Source organism: Tachyglossus aculeatus, chromosome 12 (genome assembly GCF_015852505.1).
Source record: "Tachyglossus aculeatus isolate mTacAcu1 chromosome 12, mTacAcu1.pri, whole genome shotgun sequence".
NCBI classification, from domain to species: domain Eukaryota; kingdom Metazoa; phylum Chordata; class Mammalia; order Monotremata; family Tachyglossidae; genus Tachyglossus; species Tachyglossus aculeatus.
Genome location: NC_052077.1, coordinates 15,913,274 through 15,927,115, shown reverse-complemented (window position 1 = coordinate 15,927,115; position 13,842 = coordinate 15,913,274). Strand labels below are relative to the sequence as shown.

The window sequence follows — 13,842 nt, the reverse complement described above, 5'->3', positions numbered from 1 at the left end:
GAGGGGCTTGAGAGTTGTACTACAGTCCTCCATTGCCACTGCCAGCCTCAATGTGAGCATGAGCAGAAGAAGAATGGATAGGTAGATGAGTAAATGCTAAGCAGTAGGTAGGTAAGTAGGTATCTATTAGTTTCAAAGTGGGTTCTAATCCTTTCTCTCTTCTTGTCTACTGAGCAACCTTGGGCATGTCACAAACTTCTCTATGCCTCTGCTACCTCATCTGTAAAATGGGGATTAAGACTGTGAGATCCATGTGAAACACAGACTGTATCCCACCTGATTTGCTTGTATCTACCTCAGTGCTTAGTACATAGTAAACGCTTTTAAAAAAATACCATTAAGAAAAAAACAAACAATTAAAAGTCCTGCTTAACAGGATTTGATGGTGCAAGCCTATTCAATTATGGATCAATTTTTAAATTGATCGCAAACGGTTCAGAAATCACCAGAGCAGGAGAAATCTGAGTAAATCATATACATTCTAGAAGCCAAAGGACCATATTCCTGTTAACTGAGTCTCATTCACTTTTGGGAAAAGTGTGATGTTGAGTAATTCTAGAGTGAAATCGTTTCTTCTCTGGATTATTCCAGCTGCTACAGAAAGCAAGAGTCAATCATTTTTCACTCCATAATAGGAATTGTGTAGTGACCGTTATTCACCCATTCCTTGAGAGCTAGTACAGTAGTGTCTGATCTGACTGCACTGTAACTACCCCAGCACTCAGGAGAGTGCTTGGCTCACGGTGAGTGCTTAAAAAAAAATACAATTATTATTAAGATCAATATGGTTCACTCCTTCAATCTCCACTCCTGTTGGAAGTAACATAATGATAATAATAATTGCGTTATTTGCTAACTGCTTACTATGTGCCACACACTGTACTGAGCACTGGGGTAATCAGGTCCCACTTGGGACCTAAGTATGAGGGAGAACGGGTATTGAATGTCCATTTTACAGATTCAGGAACGGAAGCCCAGAGAAGTTAAGTGACTTGTCCAAGGTCACAGCAGGCACGGGGCAGAGCTGAGATTAGAACCCAGGTCTTTTGACTTTCAGGCCCATGCTCTATCCACTAGGCCATGCTTCTTCTCTAATATAGTGATGCCTCAGTTGAGAGTGGGATAAAATGAACCTCTTTAGCAGTCAATAAATTCTAACTAGAAAAATACTCTTTCCAGTGATCTACCTGAATTGAGTAAATAAACCGTCTCATTAATTATGGCCAGTTTAATGGGTTTCTTGAGATTGCTTCCATTGATTTTAGTTAATTTAGGTAGAGTTAAGAAACTCTTTCTTAATAGTTTCTATAATGCCCTAGGTTCTTGCCACCCATTTATACAACTACAGTCCATTTCCTCACCTACTATCAACAGATGATGAAAATCACAACTCCTGTAGTTTGTTGCATGCAGCCATGCTTAAATGCATACTAGCCTTCATTTCCTGCTCATAATTCAAGGCCAGGATTACAAAATCTTCGTAAGTCCATTTTTGTTTTGTACTCATTTTCAAATAGTTGTGGTCTTTGGAGTTTTCTGACAAAGTAGTGATATACCTTGGTGAAAGTTTGGCAGCATCTAATGTCATCAGTGTTTTTCTGACGTGCCCCCATGTGGTTGCTTTCTGTGGCTCATTTATTTTGTGATCATCAACTCTAACTCTTTTTTTCCAAAATTATTTTGAAAGAGAGACTTCTCATCCCCTTAATATTAAGTTTTGGTCTTACTAAAAATCTCATTCTATCCTTCATTCATTCAACCATATTTATTGAGCGCTAACTGTATGCAAAGGACCATAGTAAGCACTTGGGAGAGTACAGTATAACAACAGATATATTTTCTGCCCACAAAGGTGATTCAGAAAGCCACGGTAATGAACCAATTAGCACCCAAAGAAGCAATACCATGAAATAATCAGTGCCAATATTGTCAGGTACAAGGATAGCCCATTCTAATACTCTTCATTTAGCATTCTTTCAAAAGAGTGCTACTGAATTTAATGCTTGTACTTATAGCTTTCTCTGTACTTACACTGGTTTTGCAGCGCAGGCAATGTTTACTTTGGTTCAAATACCTCCTTTCTTTCACACACTGTCTCCTCCTTTTAAAAATATTTTAACAGATAGGAAGAGAGAAATTAAAAGCTTTTTAACAGCGGTTTGTCCTATCTAGTGTTAATGATCAATCTTTAGCAAGTACAAAGTCTTGGCTGAACAGGATTGTGAAAGATACCTGGAAAATTATATGATTACACATATTCAAGGACCAAAGATAGGAAGGAGACAGAGCAGGCAAACATGCACACCCAAAGGTAGAATTTTAATTAAAGAATTTTACTACCATTGGCCCCGTCGAAATAACCCTTTCCTCTTTTCTTCTTCTTTATGAACACCGAGAAAGGTGATTTAAAATTGTCCATCCCCTTTGAGATTACTGAATACCAAGAAAACATTTGAATTCCTGAGAATCATCCCAAATTATTGAAAAAAAAATACAACGGATCCTTTAATACTCTTGGCAAAATGCTCTAAGTTTGGAAAAAGGAAAGCGATCTTTCTTGAAGGCATTTTAACTTGGGTCAAAATTCTGTTTGCTTAGTCCCATTGTTTTATTCTCGTCCTAGTTCATCTTTTCATTATTATGAGCCCTGTTGCTACAAAAAACAAAACTTTCTACATGGCACAACAAACTTTAAAAAAATATTGCTTACCCGCCCTCCTACTGAGCGGCTACATGCTCCAGTTGACTTCCGTGGTGCCCGTGACATCACCAGCATGTTGCATGATGGTACATTACTCTGAGCAGGAGCCAGAGAATGGGTTCAGGGAATGGGTTCTGTAGGATTTAAAAGAAGATAGAAGAAAGTAGTTTGATGATAGGAAGGCACTGTTTCACCTCCCCTTCAAACTCCTGGAGAATGAAGAAACATGCAACATCAAAGCCCCCCTATTCAAGAGAGAAACCCTAGGGCCTGTACCAAATTCACCTGTCCTTATGATGGCCACTTGTTCTCTGGGAGAGAGACTCCATCAGCCCAGGAAGATGAAGACTACGGAGAGACGTCCATGAAAAGGCGTGGCCAAGGCAACCATTAACATGCTGTTCAAATCTCACAAAGTAGCCCCTCCTCCTGGTGCTTGAGAGGCTCTAAGATGCTATATCGAAAGCCAACTACAGAAATCATTTTCTTGCACAGTGGAAAGTTGGCATATGTACAACTACCCGAGCTAAAGAATTCCATATCAAATATCCAAAGGTTCAACAAGGGCGTGGATGCATTCAGGGTCAAAAGGTCTAGACAGGTTATTAGATTTTAAAAGTTATCAATGTTATATGGAATTTATCTATAATCATTATATTGGAAGTCAGTAAGCACTCAATAAATATGATTGAATGAACTGGAAGTGAAAAAAGGCAGTCATCACCTGCTTCCTTCAAAGAGGGAAAATGCCAGGTCAATGAACTGCTTACCTGACTCAGTGAGGCATTTGTTTTATGCTCTTAGGTGATGAACTGCTCTGATGCTGTGTAATAAAATTAGTCCAGTTCTAAATGCTGCACATGCCATCAAAACAACCCAGAGAAGCAGGGTGAGCTAGAAGAAAGATCATGGACCTGGTAATCAGGGAATCTGGGTTCTTATCCCAGCTCCACCACTTGTCTGCTTTGTGACCTTGGGCAAGACACTTAACTTTTCTGTGCCTCAATTACCTCATCTGTAAAATGTGGATTAATACTAGGAGCCCTGAGTGGGACATGGACTGTGCCCAACTTGTGTCTATTGACACCAACACTTAGTACAATTTCTGGCACATGGTAAGTGCATAACAAATACCATATAAAAAAATTCAGTGGACTAAAAATGGGCTTCAGAACTTTAGATCTCTGACTAAACTAGTTTAAGCCCCCATTTCTTGGAGAGCACCCTGAATCAGCCACCATCTGTCATCCATGGAAAATCCCTGTAGGTGGACTGTAAACACGGTCACCTCAAATGTCTGGAGTCCAAAGAGTATACGAACCTACAGAACAAAATCTGCTCACATGTCTTTTCTCTTTTTTTTCTTTCTGTCTCTCTCTCTCTCTCTCTCTCTCACACACACACACACACACACACACACACACACAAATATACATACATACTTTTTAAGAGAAGCCCCTTCAGTCCAGAATCCAACCACACTAGCCTGGCAGAATGGAGTATCACTACCATCAGTAACATTTATTAGAAGCAGCATGGCTTAGTGGAAAGAGCCCGGGCTTTAGAGTTAGAGGTCATGGGTTCAAATCCCAGCTCCGCCAACTGTCAGCTGTGTGACTTTGGGCAAGTCACTTAACTTCTCTGTGCCTCAGTTACCTCATCTGTAAAATGGGGATTAAAACCGTGAGCCCCCCATGGGACAACCTGATCACCTTGTAACCTCCCCAGTGCTTAGAACAGTGATTTGCACATAGCGCTTAACAAATATCATCATTATCATTATTTATTGAACACAGATTTTATGCAGACCACTGTACTGTGTTTGGAGAACACAAAAGAGTTAGAAGACATGATCCCTGATTTCAAGGAGCTTATAAAATAAGTTACAATTTCATTCATTCAATTTATTCATTGTCATATTTATTGAGTGCTTACTATGTGCAGAGCATTGCACTGAGCACTTAGGAAAGTACAATATAGCAATAAAGAGAGATAATCCCTTCCCACAATGAGCTCACAGTCTGGAGGGGGTGGGGGGAGACAGACACCAATACAAGTAAATAGGCATCAATATAAATAAATTTATATTAATTTTTATAAATGAATTTCAGGGAGTCATCAGGTATAAATACACTTGAGTGCCTCAAGGACTGTGGTAACAAGCGCTCAGGTGGTACAGAAGCACAGAGGTGATACCTGAGGGATAACAGGCTGCAAGGTTAGGTGTTACTCAGAGAAGGCCTCCAAGAGAAGATATGACCTCACAAGATCTTTGAAGATGGGGAAAACAATGGAAATTCCAGGGGAGAGGAAACTTCAGACAGAGGGAAGAGGGGGAGCAAGAGGTTGGCAGTGCGATTGACAAGAATACAGCATAATGAGTAGATTAGCTTGAGAGGAACAAAGATTTTCAGCTGGAGTATAGCAGGACAGAAGAATGTATAGTAGGAGGGAGAGAGTGGATTGTGTGCTTGGAAGCCAATGGCTAGGAGAAATAGTAGCAACTGTCCAAAATGCTTAGTACAGTACTCTGCACAAAGTAAGAGTTCAATAATCACCATTAATGATGATTTTAGAGGAAATAGAAAAAGAGAATTCTTTCAGATTTAGAATTCTTTATATGCACAATTTAGTTACAAAAGAAATCTGAGACTGTCACACACATGTGCAAATGCTTCCTTCACCCCACAGATCTAAACTCTCTGGAGCAGAATCCTACATGACCTGTTGAATACTGAATTCTCTCTGGTGACCTGGAGTATGATTACTACCTATTACCGGATGTTTCTGGGAAACATCAACCTTTATGTCTTCTGGGAAATATGACTCTGAATTTTGTTTTCCTTCTTCCCCTCAGTTCCCTGTCCTTAACTGGGGCTTTCAGTGGAAGCTTGAACACTATAACGAATCCCCGTCAACAGCTCTGAAGCTACCAGGGCAGGCTTGGACAGCAGCCCAAATCCCTACAATTTAAAATTTTGAATATACTTTGGAACCATACCCTGTGTGCTAGGGGATGAAGGGATGAATCTGCTAAAATGCAGATTCTCGCTCCTCTCCTCTTTAATAATAATAGCGATATGTTAACCACTTACTATGTGCCAAACTTGTACTAAGCACTGGAGTGGATACAGTATAGGCAGTTCAGACACAGTCCCTAGCCCAACTTGGGGCTCCCAGGATAAGAGGGAGATCAGGTATTGCATCCCCATTTTCCAGATAAGAAAACAGGCACAGAGAAGTTAAGCAACTCACACAAGAGCTTCCAGCAGACAAGTGGCAGAGCCGGGATTAGAACCCAGATCCTCTGAGTCCCAGGCCTGTGCTCTAGGCCATGCTACTTCTTTCCTCTGTTGTTTCCTCATCCTCTCTCTTCTCTTTCCTCTCCTCAGCCCAGTTCACCCCAGTAGAAGATGATGACAAAATAGTGAAGTATTTTAAATGAAAATGTCAGCCCCTTCCTCCTGTATATGTGCATGGTATGTTTGCTGCCACAGCTGTTGCCCAGTGAAGACACTCCCCTGTAATTTACTCCTGCTTGCATATATTTAAATTTATGTATTATAAGTTACCTATGTATTCACATTAATAACTGTCTCCCCTTCTAGACTTTAAGTTCATAATGGGCAGGGAATGTCTCTGCTAATTCTGTTGTACTGTATTCTCCCAAATGCTCAGTATGGTACTCTGCACATAGGAAGCATTCAATAAATGCAGATGACTGACTGATAGAGGAGAGCCATTTTAAAGGGGCAGCAACCAATTTTAAAAGTCAGATTTTTCATTTTGGGAACCTGATAGGTAGAACCCAAATTTTCCAGTACCCAGCAGGCTTGGCCGGAGCCCTAAATTATTCATTTATTCAATTGTATTTATTGAGAGCTTACTGCGTGCAGAGCATTGTACTAAGCGCTTGGGAAGTACAAGTCGGCAACTTATAGAGATGGTCCCACCCAACAGCGGGCTCACAGTTTAGAAGGGGGAGACAGACAACAAAAGTGGTGCAAGGCTCTGTTCTGAAATTTAACTTTCTTACTTACGCTATTTCTGTTCTCCAAAAGTGAGCTCACATTTTGCTGTGGGTAATCAATGATCAGTTTCCTACTGAGCAGCGTGGCTCAGTAGGAAAGAGCCTGGGCTTTGGAGTCAGAGGTCATGGGTTCAAATCCCTGCTCCACCAATTCATTCAATCGTATTTATTGAGTGCTTACTGTGTGCAGAGCACACAGAGCACCAATTGTCAGCTGTGTGACTTTGGGCAAGTCACAACTTCTCTGTGCCTCAGTTACCTCATCTGTAAAATGGGGATTAAGACTGTGAGCCTCCCCGTGGGACAACCTGATCACCTTGTAGCCTCCCCAGCGCTTAGAACAGTGCTTTGCACATAGTAAGCACTTAATAAATGCCATAAAAAAATTTTTTTGGAAAAAGTCCTTTATTCTACATCAATTCTTCTGTAAATTCTCTGCCCACAAATAATCTAAGATGAAGCTGCTAGATATGTTCGCTGGTCCTGCTCAATTATGATCAGGGAGAGGTATAAATATTCTGTTATTCACAATATTTATTAAGTGTTTACAATGTAAGCTCAAAGTACTGTACTAAATGTTGGGGCAATTGCTCAAAAATCAGTTAACCTAATCTCAACTGGAAATCCCTCTGCTTGATGAGTTATGTGTAGTGGTGTTCCCTATGACCTACCTGTCCATAAAGTGATAAAATCTTCAACTGAATAAACACTCTTTTAAACAAGCTCTCTCACTTGTAAGAAAATTTACCAAAAAAGGGAAGTTGTCAACACCAACCACATTATTGAGGCCAGAAAAAAATTTGGAATTTGAAACAAGGCAAACAAGTTCATCACTTACTATTACTTTTGTCTGTAGTAATTGAAACCTGCCCAAATCCTATCATAAAATAACAACAGATGTACAACAGATGCACAGATGTGGGCTTCTGGACTGTGAGCCCACTGTTGGGTAGGGATCGTCTCTATATGTTGCCAACTTGTACTTCCCAAGCACTTAGTACAGTGCTCTGCACACCGTAAGCGCTCAATAAATACGATTGAATGAATGAATGAATGAAGTACAAAGGTGAACCAGATATCCATGCCCTACATGAAATCAGGCATCAGGACAAATTAAAAATGAATAAATTCTGCCCCTCCTTTCAATTCTATTTATGTCTGCCACACGGAAATCTTTATTTATGGGGCTATCAAACTTCCCTTATCCCAACACAGAGCTGGGTAAGGAGCCAAGGCGGTGGAATAAGTTAATGTAGATGAGGAACATATGGATATAAGGGACAAGCAAGCTTACTGAAGCAGCATGGCCTAGTGGAAAGAACACAGGCCTGGGGTCAGACCTGGGTTCTAATATCTGTTCTGCCATTACCTGCTTTGTGACCTTGGGCTTACACACAGTAAGTGCTCAATAAATATGACTGAATGAATGAACTTAACTTTTCTGTGTCTCAGTTCCCTCATCTGCAAAATGGGGATTCAATATCTGCTCTCCCTTGTACTTAGACTGTGAGCCCCATGTGGGACTTGATTATCTTGTATCCAGTCCAGTGCTCAGTACAGTGCTTGCCATAACAAATACCCCAATTATCATTATCATTATTATAACTGAAGGCTTCCTTGTGTGAACAATAGGCTGAGTTGTAAAGTACACCACTTTCTGGTTGGTACATTCTCCTCTATTGCTACATCATGTCCAGAATTGGTAGATGCGATCCCTCTCACCAAGGGCTGGCAGTCTACAGGCCAACTCTACAAACTTCATTATATTGTACCACCCCAACCACTTAATACAGTGCTCTGCACATGGTAAGTGCTCAATAAATTCAACTGATTGGTTGATAAGCAAGAGGTTCTTTCACAAGGAGGTCACTGTTCCATGGTGATAGCCCTTGTGGCTCTCATAAATCAAAGATCTGATGATGGATGTGTGTTTGATCTGCTTGCAGAAGTCACTCTGGCCAGTAAACCAATGAGTAGAAAATACACAGACCAAGAATAACCCAAAAATGTCAGGGGTGAGATTAGAGACTCCATCTTAAAACATTAAATCAGGTTACTCTCAACAGACCAAGATATTTTTTTGAACAGATTTGACTTGCATTGGAAGTTAGTCTGGCTATCTTTAAATGTTACAGAATGTAATTAAACAAGTATAATTAGGGCCTGGGAAGACAAAAATTGCAAATCAAATAAGGATTCAAGGGGTCACAACTTGCAATCATCACTAAATCCTCTAGACTGTAAGCTGGTTGTGGGCAGGGAATGTGTCCACCAACACTATTGCACTGAACTCTCCCAAGCGTTTAGTAGTGAACTCAGCATACAGTAAGAGTTCACTAAATGCCATTGATTGACTGACTGACTGAATCGTCTCCCTGAAAAAGATGATCGAGACATCTATTCTAACATTTATTCAAGGGATAAACATCTACTGTTCCAGGAAAAAAAAAAAAAGATACCTGCCAACACTGGCCCAGGAGTCAGAAGGACCTGGGTTTTAATTCTGGCTCTGCCACATAATAATAATAATGGCATTTGTTAAGTGCTTACTATGTGCCAGGCACTGTTCTATGCTCTGGGGGGGATACAAGGTAATCAGGTTGTCCCACATGGGGCTCACAGTCTTCATCCCCATTTTACAGATGAGGTAACTGAGGCCTAGAGAAGAAGTGACTTGCCCAAAGTCACACAGCAGACCAGTGGTGGAGCTGGGATTAGAACTCATGACCTCTGACTCCCAAGCCTGGGCTTGTTCCAATGAGCCATGCTGCTGTGTGACCGTGGGCAAGTGATTTAACTTCTCTGCACTTCAGTTACCTCACCTGTAAAATGGGGATTAAGACTGTCAGCCCCATGTGGGACATGGACTGTATCCAACCTGATCAGTTCGTATCTACCCCAGCACTTACAATAGTGCTTGGCACATAGTAAGCGCTTTACAAATACCATGATGATGATGATTATTAACAATCTTGGCTGCCACTGTAATGAATGTTTTTGCCTCCCCACAAAGTGTAACTGAGCCAACATTCAGTTGCTCCAAAAAAACCCCCCAAAAACCCAGCTACTTTGCATGTGCCTATCACTTCAGAAAGGGACCTGCCCTGCTAGCCATTGTCGGTAACGGCCCACACTCCCCTTCTCTCTTCCACCAATCTCTGGCCGATGTCTATCTAGCACCCACTCCCTGGAAGGGGCTGCGATGGTTCCTGACCATCTGGGTGCAACTCTGAAGGTGGTATTTCCATTTTTCTTCTGCCATTGACCCTCAGTGCCTCTGTCTCCAGGGCTAGTGCAGGAAAGCCTGGCATACAGGCCTGGAAAGCCCAGAACGTGGAGTCGAGGCCCCAAAATGGCACTCAGTTGTCTTTATTCAATCGTATTTATTGAGCATTTACTGCATGAGGAGGACAGTATTAAGCGCTTGAGTAGTCCCTTCAAAGTAGCGGCCCCAAGCACCCACCCAATCCACCTACCCCTAAAAGCAGCTCTATCTTCACAGGGCATTGATCTGAGCCTATGCCCAACACTGGCACTAGCTGACATGGACAAGCTATTGGGGCAACAGGGGGTCCATTAAACCATAAATGAGCAGGGCCTACTGCAGAAGTTGGTTTTATGTGCATCTGGCCAGGCTGCTGGGCATTTGCAGAGAAGAGGTAGCCACTGTGACCCCCTTCAGGGCCCCAGCATGATAACTCATTCCCCAGAAAAGGGCACCAATCCCATCTGGGGGCCCCAAATGCTTTATTGCATGCATTCAACCCAGTTCTCCTAGAATGTTGGGGGTTCCATTCTCGACATGCTAGTATAGTTATAGCACATATGCCAGAACTGGTCCCGCAGGAATGAGCTCAGACAATTCTTCCACCATCACATTCCATCCAGATAGACTCATGCTGTCGGAAGAACATTCCCTAAGTCCCCAAAAGCTTCTTGCCAAAATGCATAATGAAACCCGCACTCTAGAAAAACTGAGTGCATTTTGGCAGCAAGTGTGGAAGAACCAGTTACTTTCTTCACTGAACCTTCATTTTCCTGTCTGTAAAACAGCTAGCAACTGAATGAGTTTTTAATGAATCCATGGGACTGGGATTTCTGAAAGAGCCTGAATTCAATTAATTTGTTGTTTTTTGAATGGTATTTGCTAAACACTAAGGACCAGGCACTGCACTAAGCATTGGGATAAATACAAGATAAATAGGCTGGAGACTGTCCCTGTCCTACATGGAGTTCATAGTTTTAATCCCATTTTACAGTTGCGGTAATAGGCGCAGAGAAGCCAAGTGATCTGCCCAGGGTCACACAACAACTGGCAGAGTTGGCATCAGAAACAGGTTCTCCGACTCCCAGGCTGGTGCTCTTACCATTAGGTCATGCTGCTTCTCCTCAGAAGCAAATAGATCAACGACAAAAGGCCCAGGGGGACACAGTCCAATAAAGTGTCAATAAGTCTCTGAGGAACAGAAATGGGTCATGTCGGACCTCCCAACTGGGTGCTGACCTGAAGCTTGACCAGGCCTTTCTGGAATATTCAGAACTCCAGCGGTCCAGCCCTGTTTGGATTCACGTACCCAAAGCTAAACTTAAGTTAGCTGACCTCAGGGTGGAGGAGCTGGGGTATAGTGTGGTTAAGTCGGCTGTGGACATCTGAGAGAGACCCGCCTAGGGGAAGAGGCAGAAGGGAGACAGGTTCTTCCTTGGCTCAGGAGAGAGGATCTTGGTAAAGTGTAAGGTGAGGAGGAGGTGGAGAGTGGAAAGAGTGTGGGGAAAGGGAGATTATAAACGTGAGACGGAATGAGAGATGAGGACAAGGAGACAAAGGAGGTGATAGGGTAGCGGAGGGGAGGAGGCAGAATTCCTAGAATCGGGGCAGAATTCATGAGCAATGCCCTCTTCTGGCTCCCTTGAAACTCCAGCAGGGAAGAATTGGGTATTTTTGGCATTCAAGAGCCTTTATTTTGGTCTCTTCTGGTCTGGGCCTCTTCTCATGGGAAGAAATTTCTTTTTGAAAAATTAAAAATATTATGAAAATAAAAAAAAGACAGCTTCCTTCCGCCTCACACATTTGCAATTAAAGATGAATACACCATCTGTATGTGTTTTAAAAACATAAAAGCCCTTTTAAATCCTCCAGGTATTTGATACAATAAGATCTTTTAAAAAATCATTCCTCATTCTCAAATTCATCCATTCATTACTAAACAGTTTTCCAGCCCTGCCACTATAGATAATTGTTTAACTATTAAATGGTAGATTATGATTTATAACACCCATAATGGCAACAATCTTCAAGTGATGACTCCATGCTGCCACTGAAGACATCCTTCATCTGTTGCAGCATGAAATACCGTATAACGGTTTGTAATGATGCACATATCTTATTACCTGCAGGTAATAACCTATCTGTAAGGATGACAGTTTAATTATATAGTACATCTCCCACTGGCAAGTGGCTGACTCCTAAACATTTTTGTTGCTCTCCTCCAAACTCTTTCAGAATCACAGGTGTATTATCTGCACAAACCCTTGATTTTACACTAACAGAAGTGGACAAAACTGAAGATTTCAAGGCAACACTTTTTTTTTTTTCTTTTGCAGAGTGGCATTTCAATCTGTAGAGTACCTTAGAACCATTCCTTCCTCCAGATACCACATTTTCCTCAAACATGACAGTCCATTTTTTTATTCTTTTTAGACAGTACTCTATCATTCCCAGCTCATTCATTTTTAGGCTCAGTAGTTACCTTTGAACATGAAATTAATAGACTTCGAATATTTAGGCTAAGCCACTTCTCAAAAGCATCTCTGCAAGTAGGCTCATCCTACAGTCAGCCCCAAACAACCAGCTCAATCCAAACAAGTCAGAATTCTGAGAAGCTATTTTCCTAAATGGCACATTCCACCTTACCAGGCTGCCTTCAACAAAAATTGTTTTTTCTAAGCCTGTATGAACACAAAAGAGGGCCATTAATTTTAACACGCTTCCTTGCCTAGCCTCTCTGTTACCACATTCCATGGAAATTTATGAGGGATCCTTCCCTTATGCCTCAGTCATTTGAAACTGTTTTAAGAAAGAAGCCTTAGAGAAGCTAAGAGAAAGTGGTAGCTTATAAAACTTTGGAAAATTACCACATATGCATAAATTTTCAGAGTGGGAGAATTTAGTCTTGCTTTCACTCAATCTGCCCTGGGTTTGAGGCTCAGGACCAGTTCATTCAATTTATTTGAGTACTTCAGGGCACTGTATTAAGCACTTAGGAAAGTATATATATATATATAACAGAGTTGATAGACACACCAGTTACAGGGAAAAGCCTAAATGGGCAGTTTCCCAATAAGCACACTGTTTTGAATGGGGGTGAAAGCCAGAATAGAGCAAGCACGAGTCAATGGGGATCACACAGATGACGCTTCTACCAAAGAGTCAGATCCCCTGAAGAACCACTTCCAGGTGCACTGAAGTGGGTGGAACCATACTCTTTGATTAGATGTTGCTCCATAACTGATCAAAAGTCTGAAGTGGCCAAACTGGGGTGGGAATTAAGAGGTACTCAGGAGTCACATGCCTCAGTTACCTCATCTGTAAAATGGGATTTAAAACTGTGAGCCCCAGAGGTACAGGGACAGTGTCCCTGTTTGCAGTCCCTATTTGTATCCACCCCAACGCTTAGTACAGTGCCTGGCACATAGTAAGAGCTTAACAAATATTATTATTATTATTATTAGTTGGACCATATTTTGGGGTACAAGAGAGCTAGAGGTAGGGTGACCAGTTGTCCGGCTTCATATGGGACAGATCACCAGTCAGCAGGCCTATCCTCCACTGGGCACTGAGCCTCCCTCTGCCTTGGCATAGGCCATTAGCACCCAGGTTTAGAGGGACCTGGGAGAGGAACGCATAGGCTCTGGGGCTGTTGGAAGGTCAGCTTGCCCTGGGAAAAATCTAGGTTCAGTTGGATTCAGGTAGAATAAAATAGATTTTGGTAAAAGTGGCACCTGATGAAACCCTGCCCACGTTATCTTTGTGCAGAAACGCTCTGAGTAATTTATTACTCTATTTATTTTACTTGTACATATTTATTCTATTTATTTTATTTTGTTAATATGT

At 41.7% G+C, this 13,842-nt stretch overlaps 1 protein-coding gene across 6 annotated transcripts in view; it reads right to left on the bottom strand.

Annotated features, from left to right (window-relative positions):
• The window catches only part of IL15 (interleukin 15), an 85,174-nt gene that overhangs the window by 46,565 nt on the left and 24,767 nt on the right, over positions 1–13,842 (bottom strand). For 5 of the 6 annotated variants that reach the window (XM_038755308.1, XM_038755311.1, XM_038755307.1 and 2 more), the window contains exon 2: positions 2,711–2,835. In XM_038755308.1, coding sequence (XP_038611236.1) covers positions 2,711–2,776 — 66 coding nt within the window. In that variant the 5' untranslated portion in view covers positions 2,777–2,835. Of the gene's footprint in view, positions 1–2,710; positions 2,836–13,842 lie in introns of those variants that run through there. The other variant, XM_038755312.1, reaches the window with a different exon arrangement.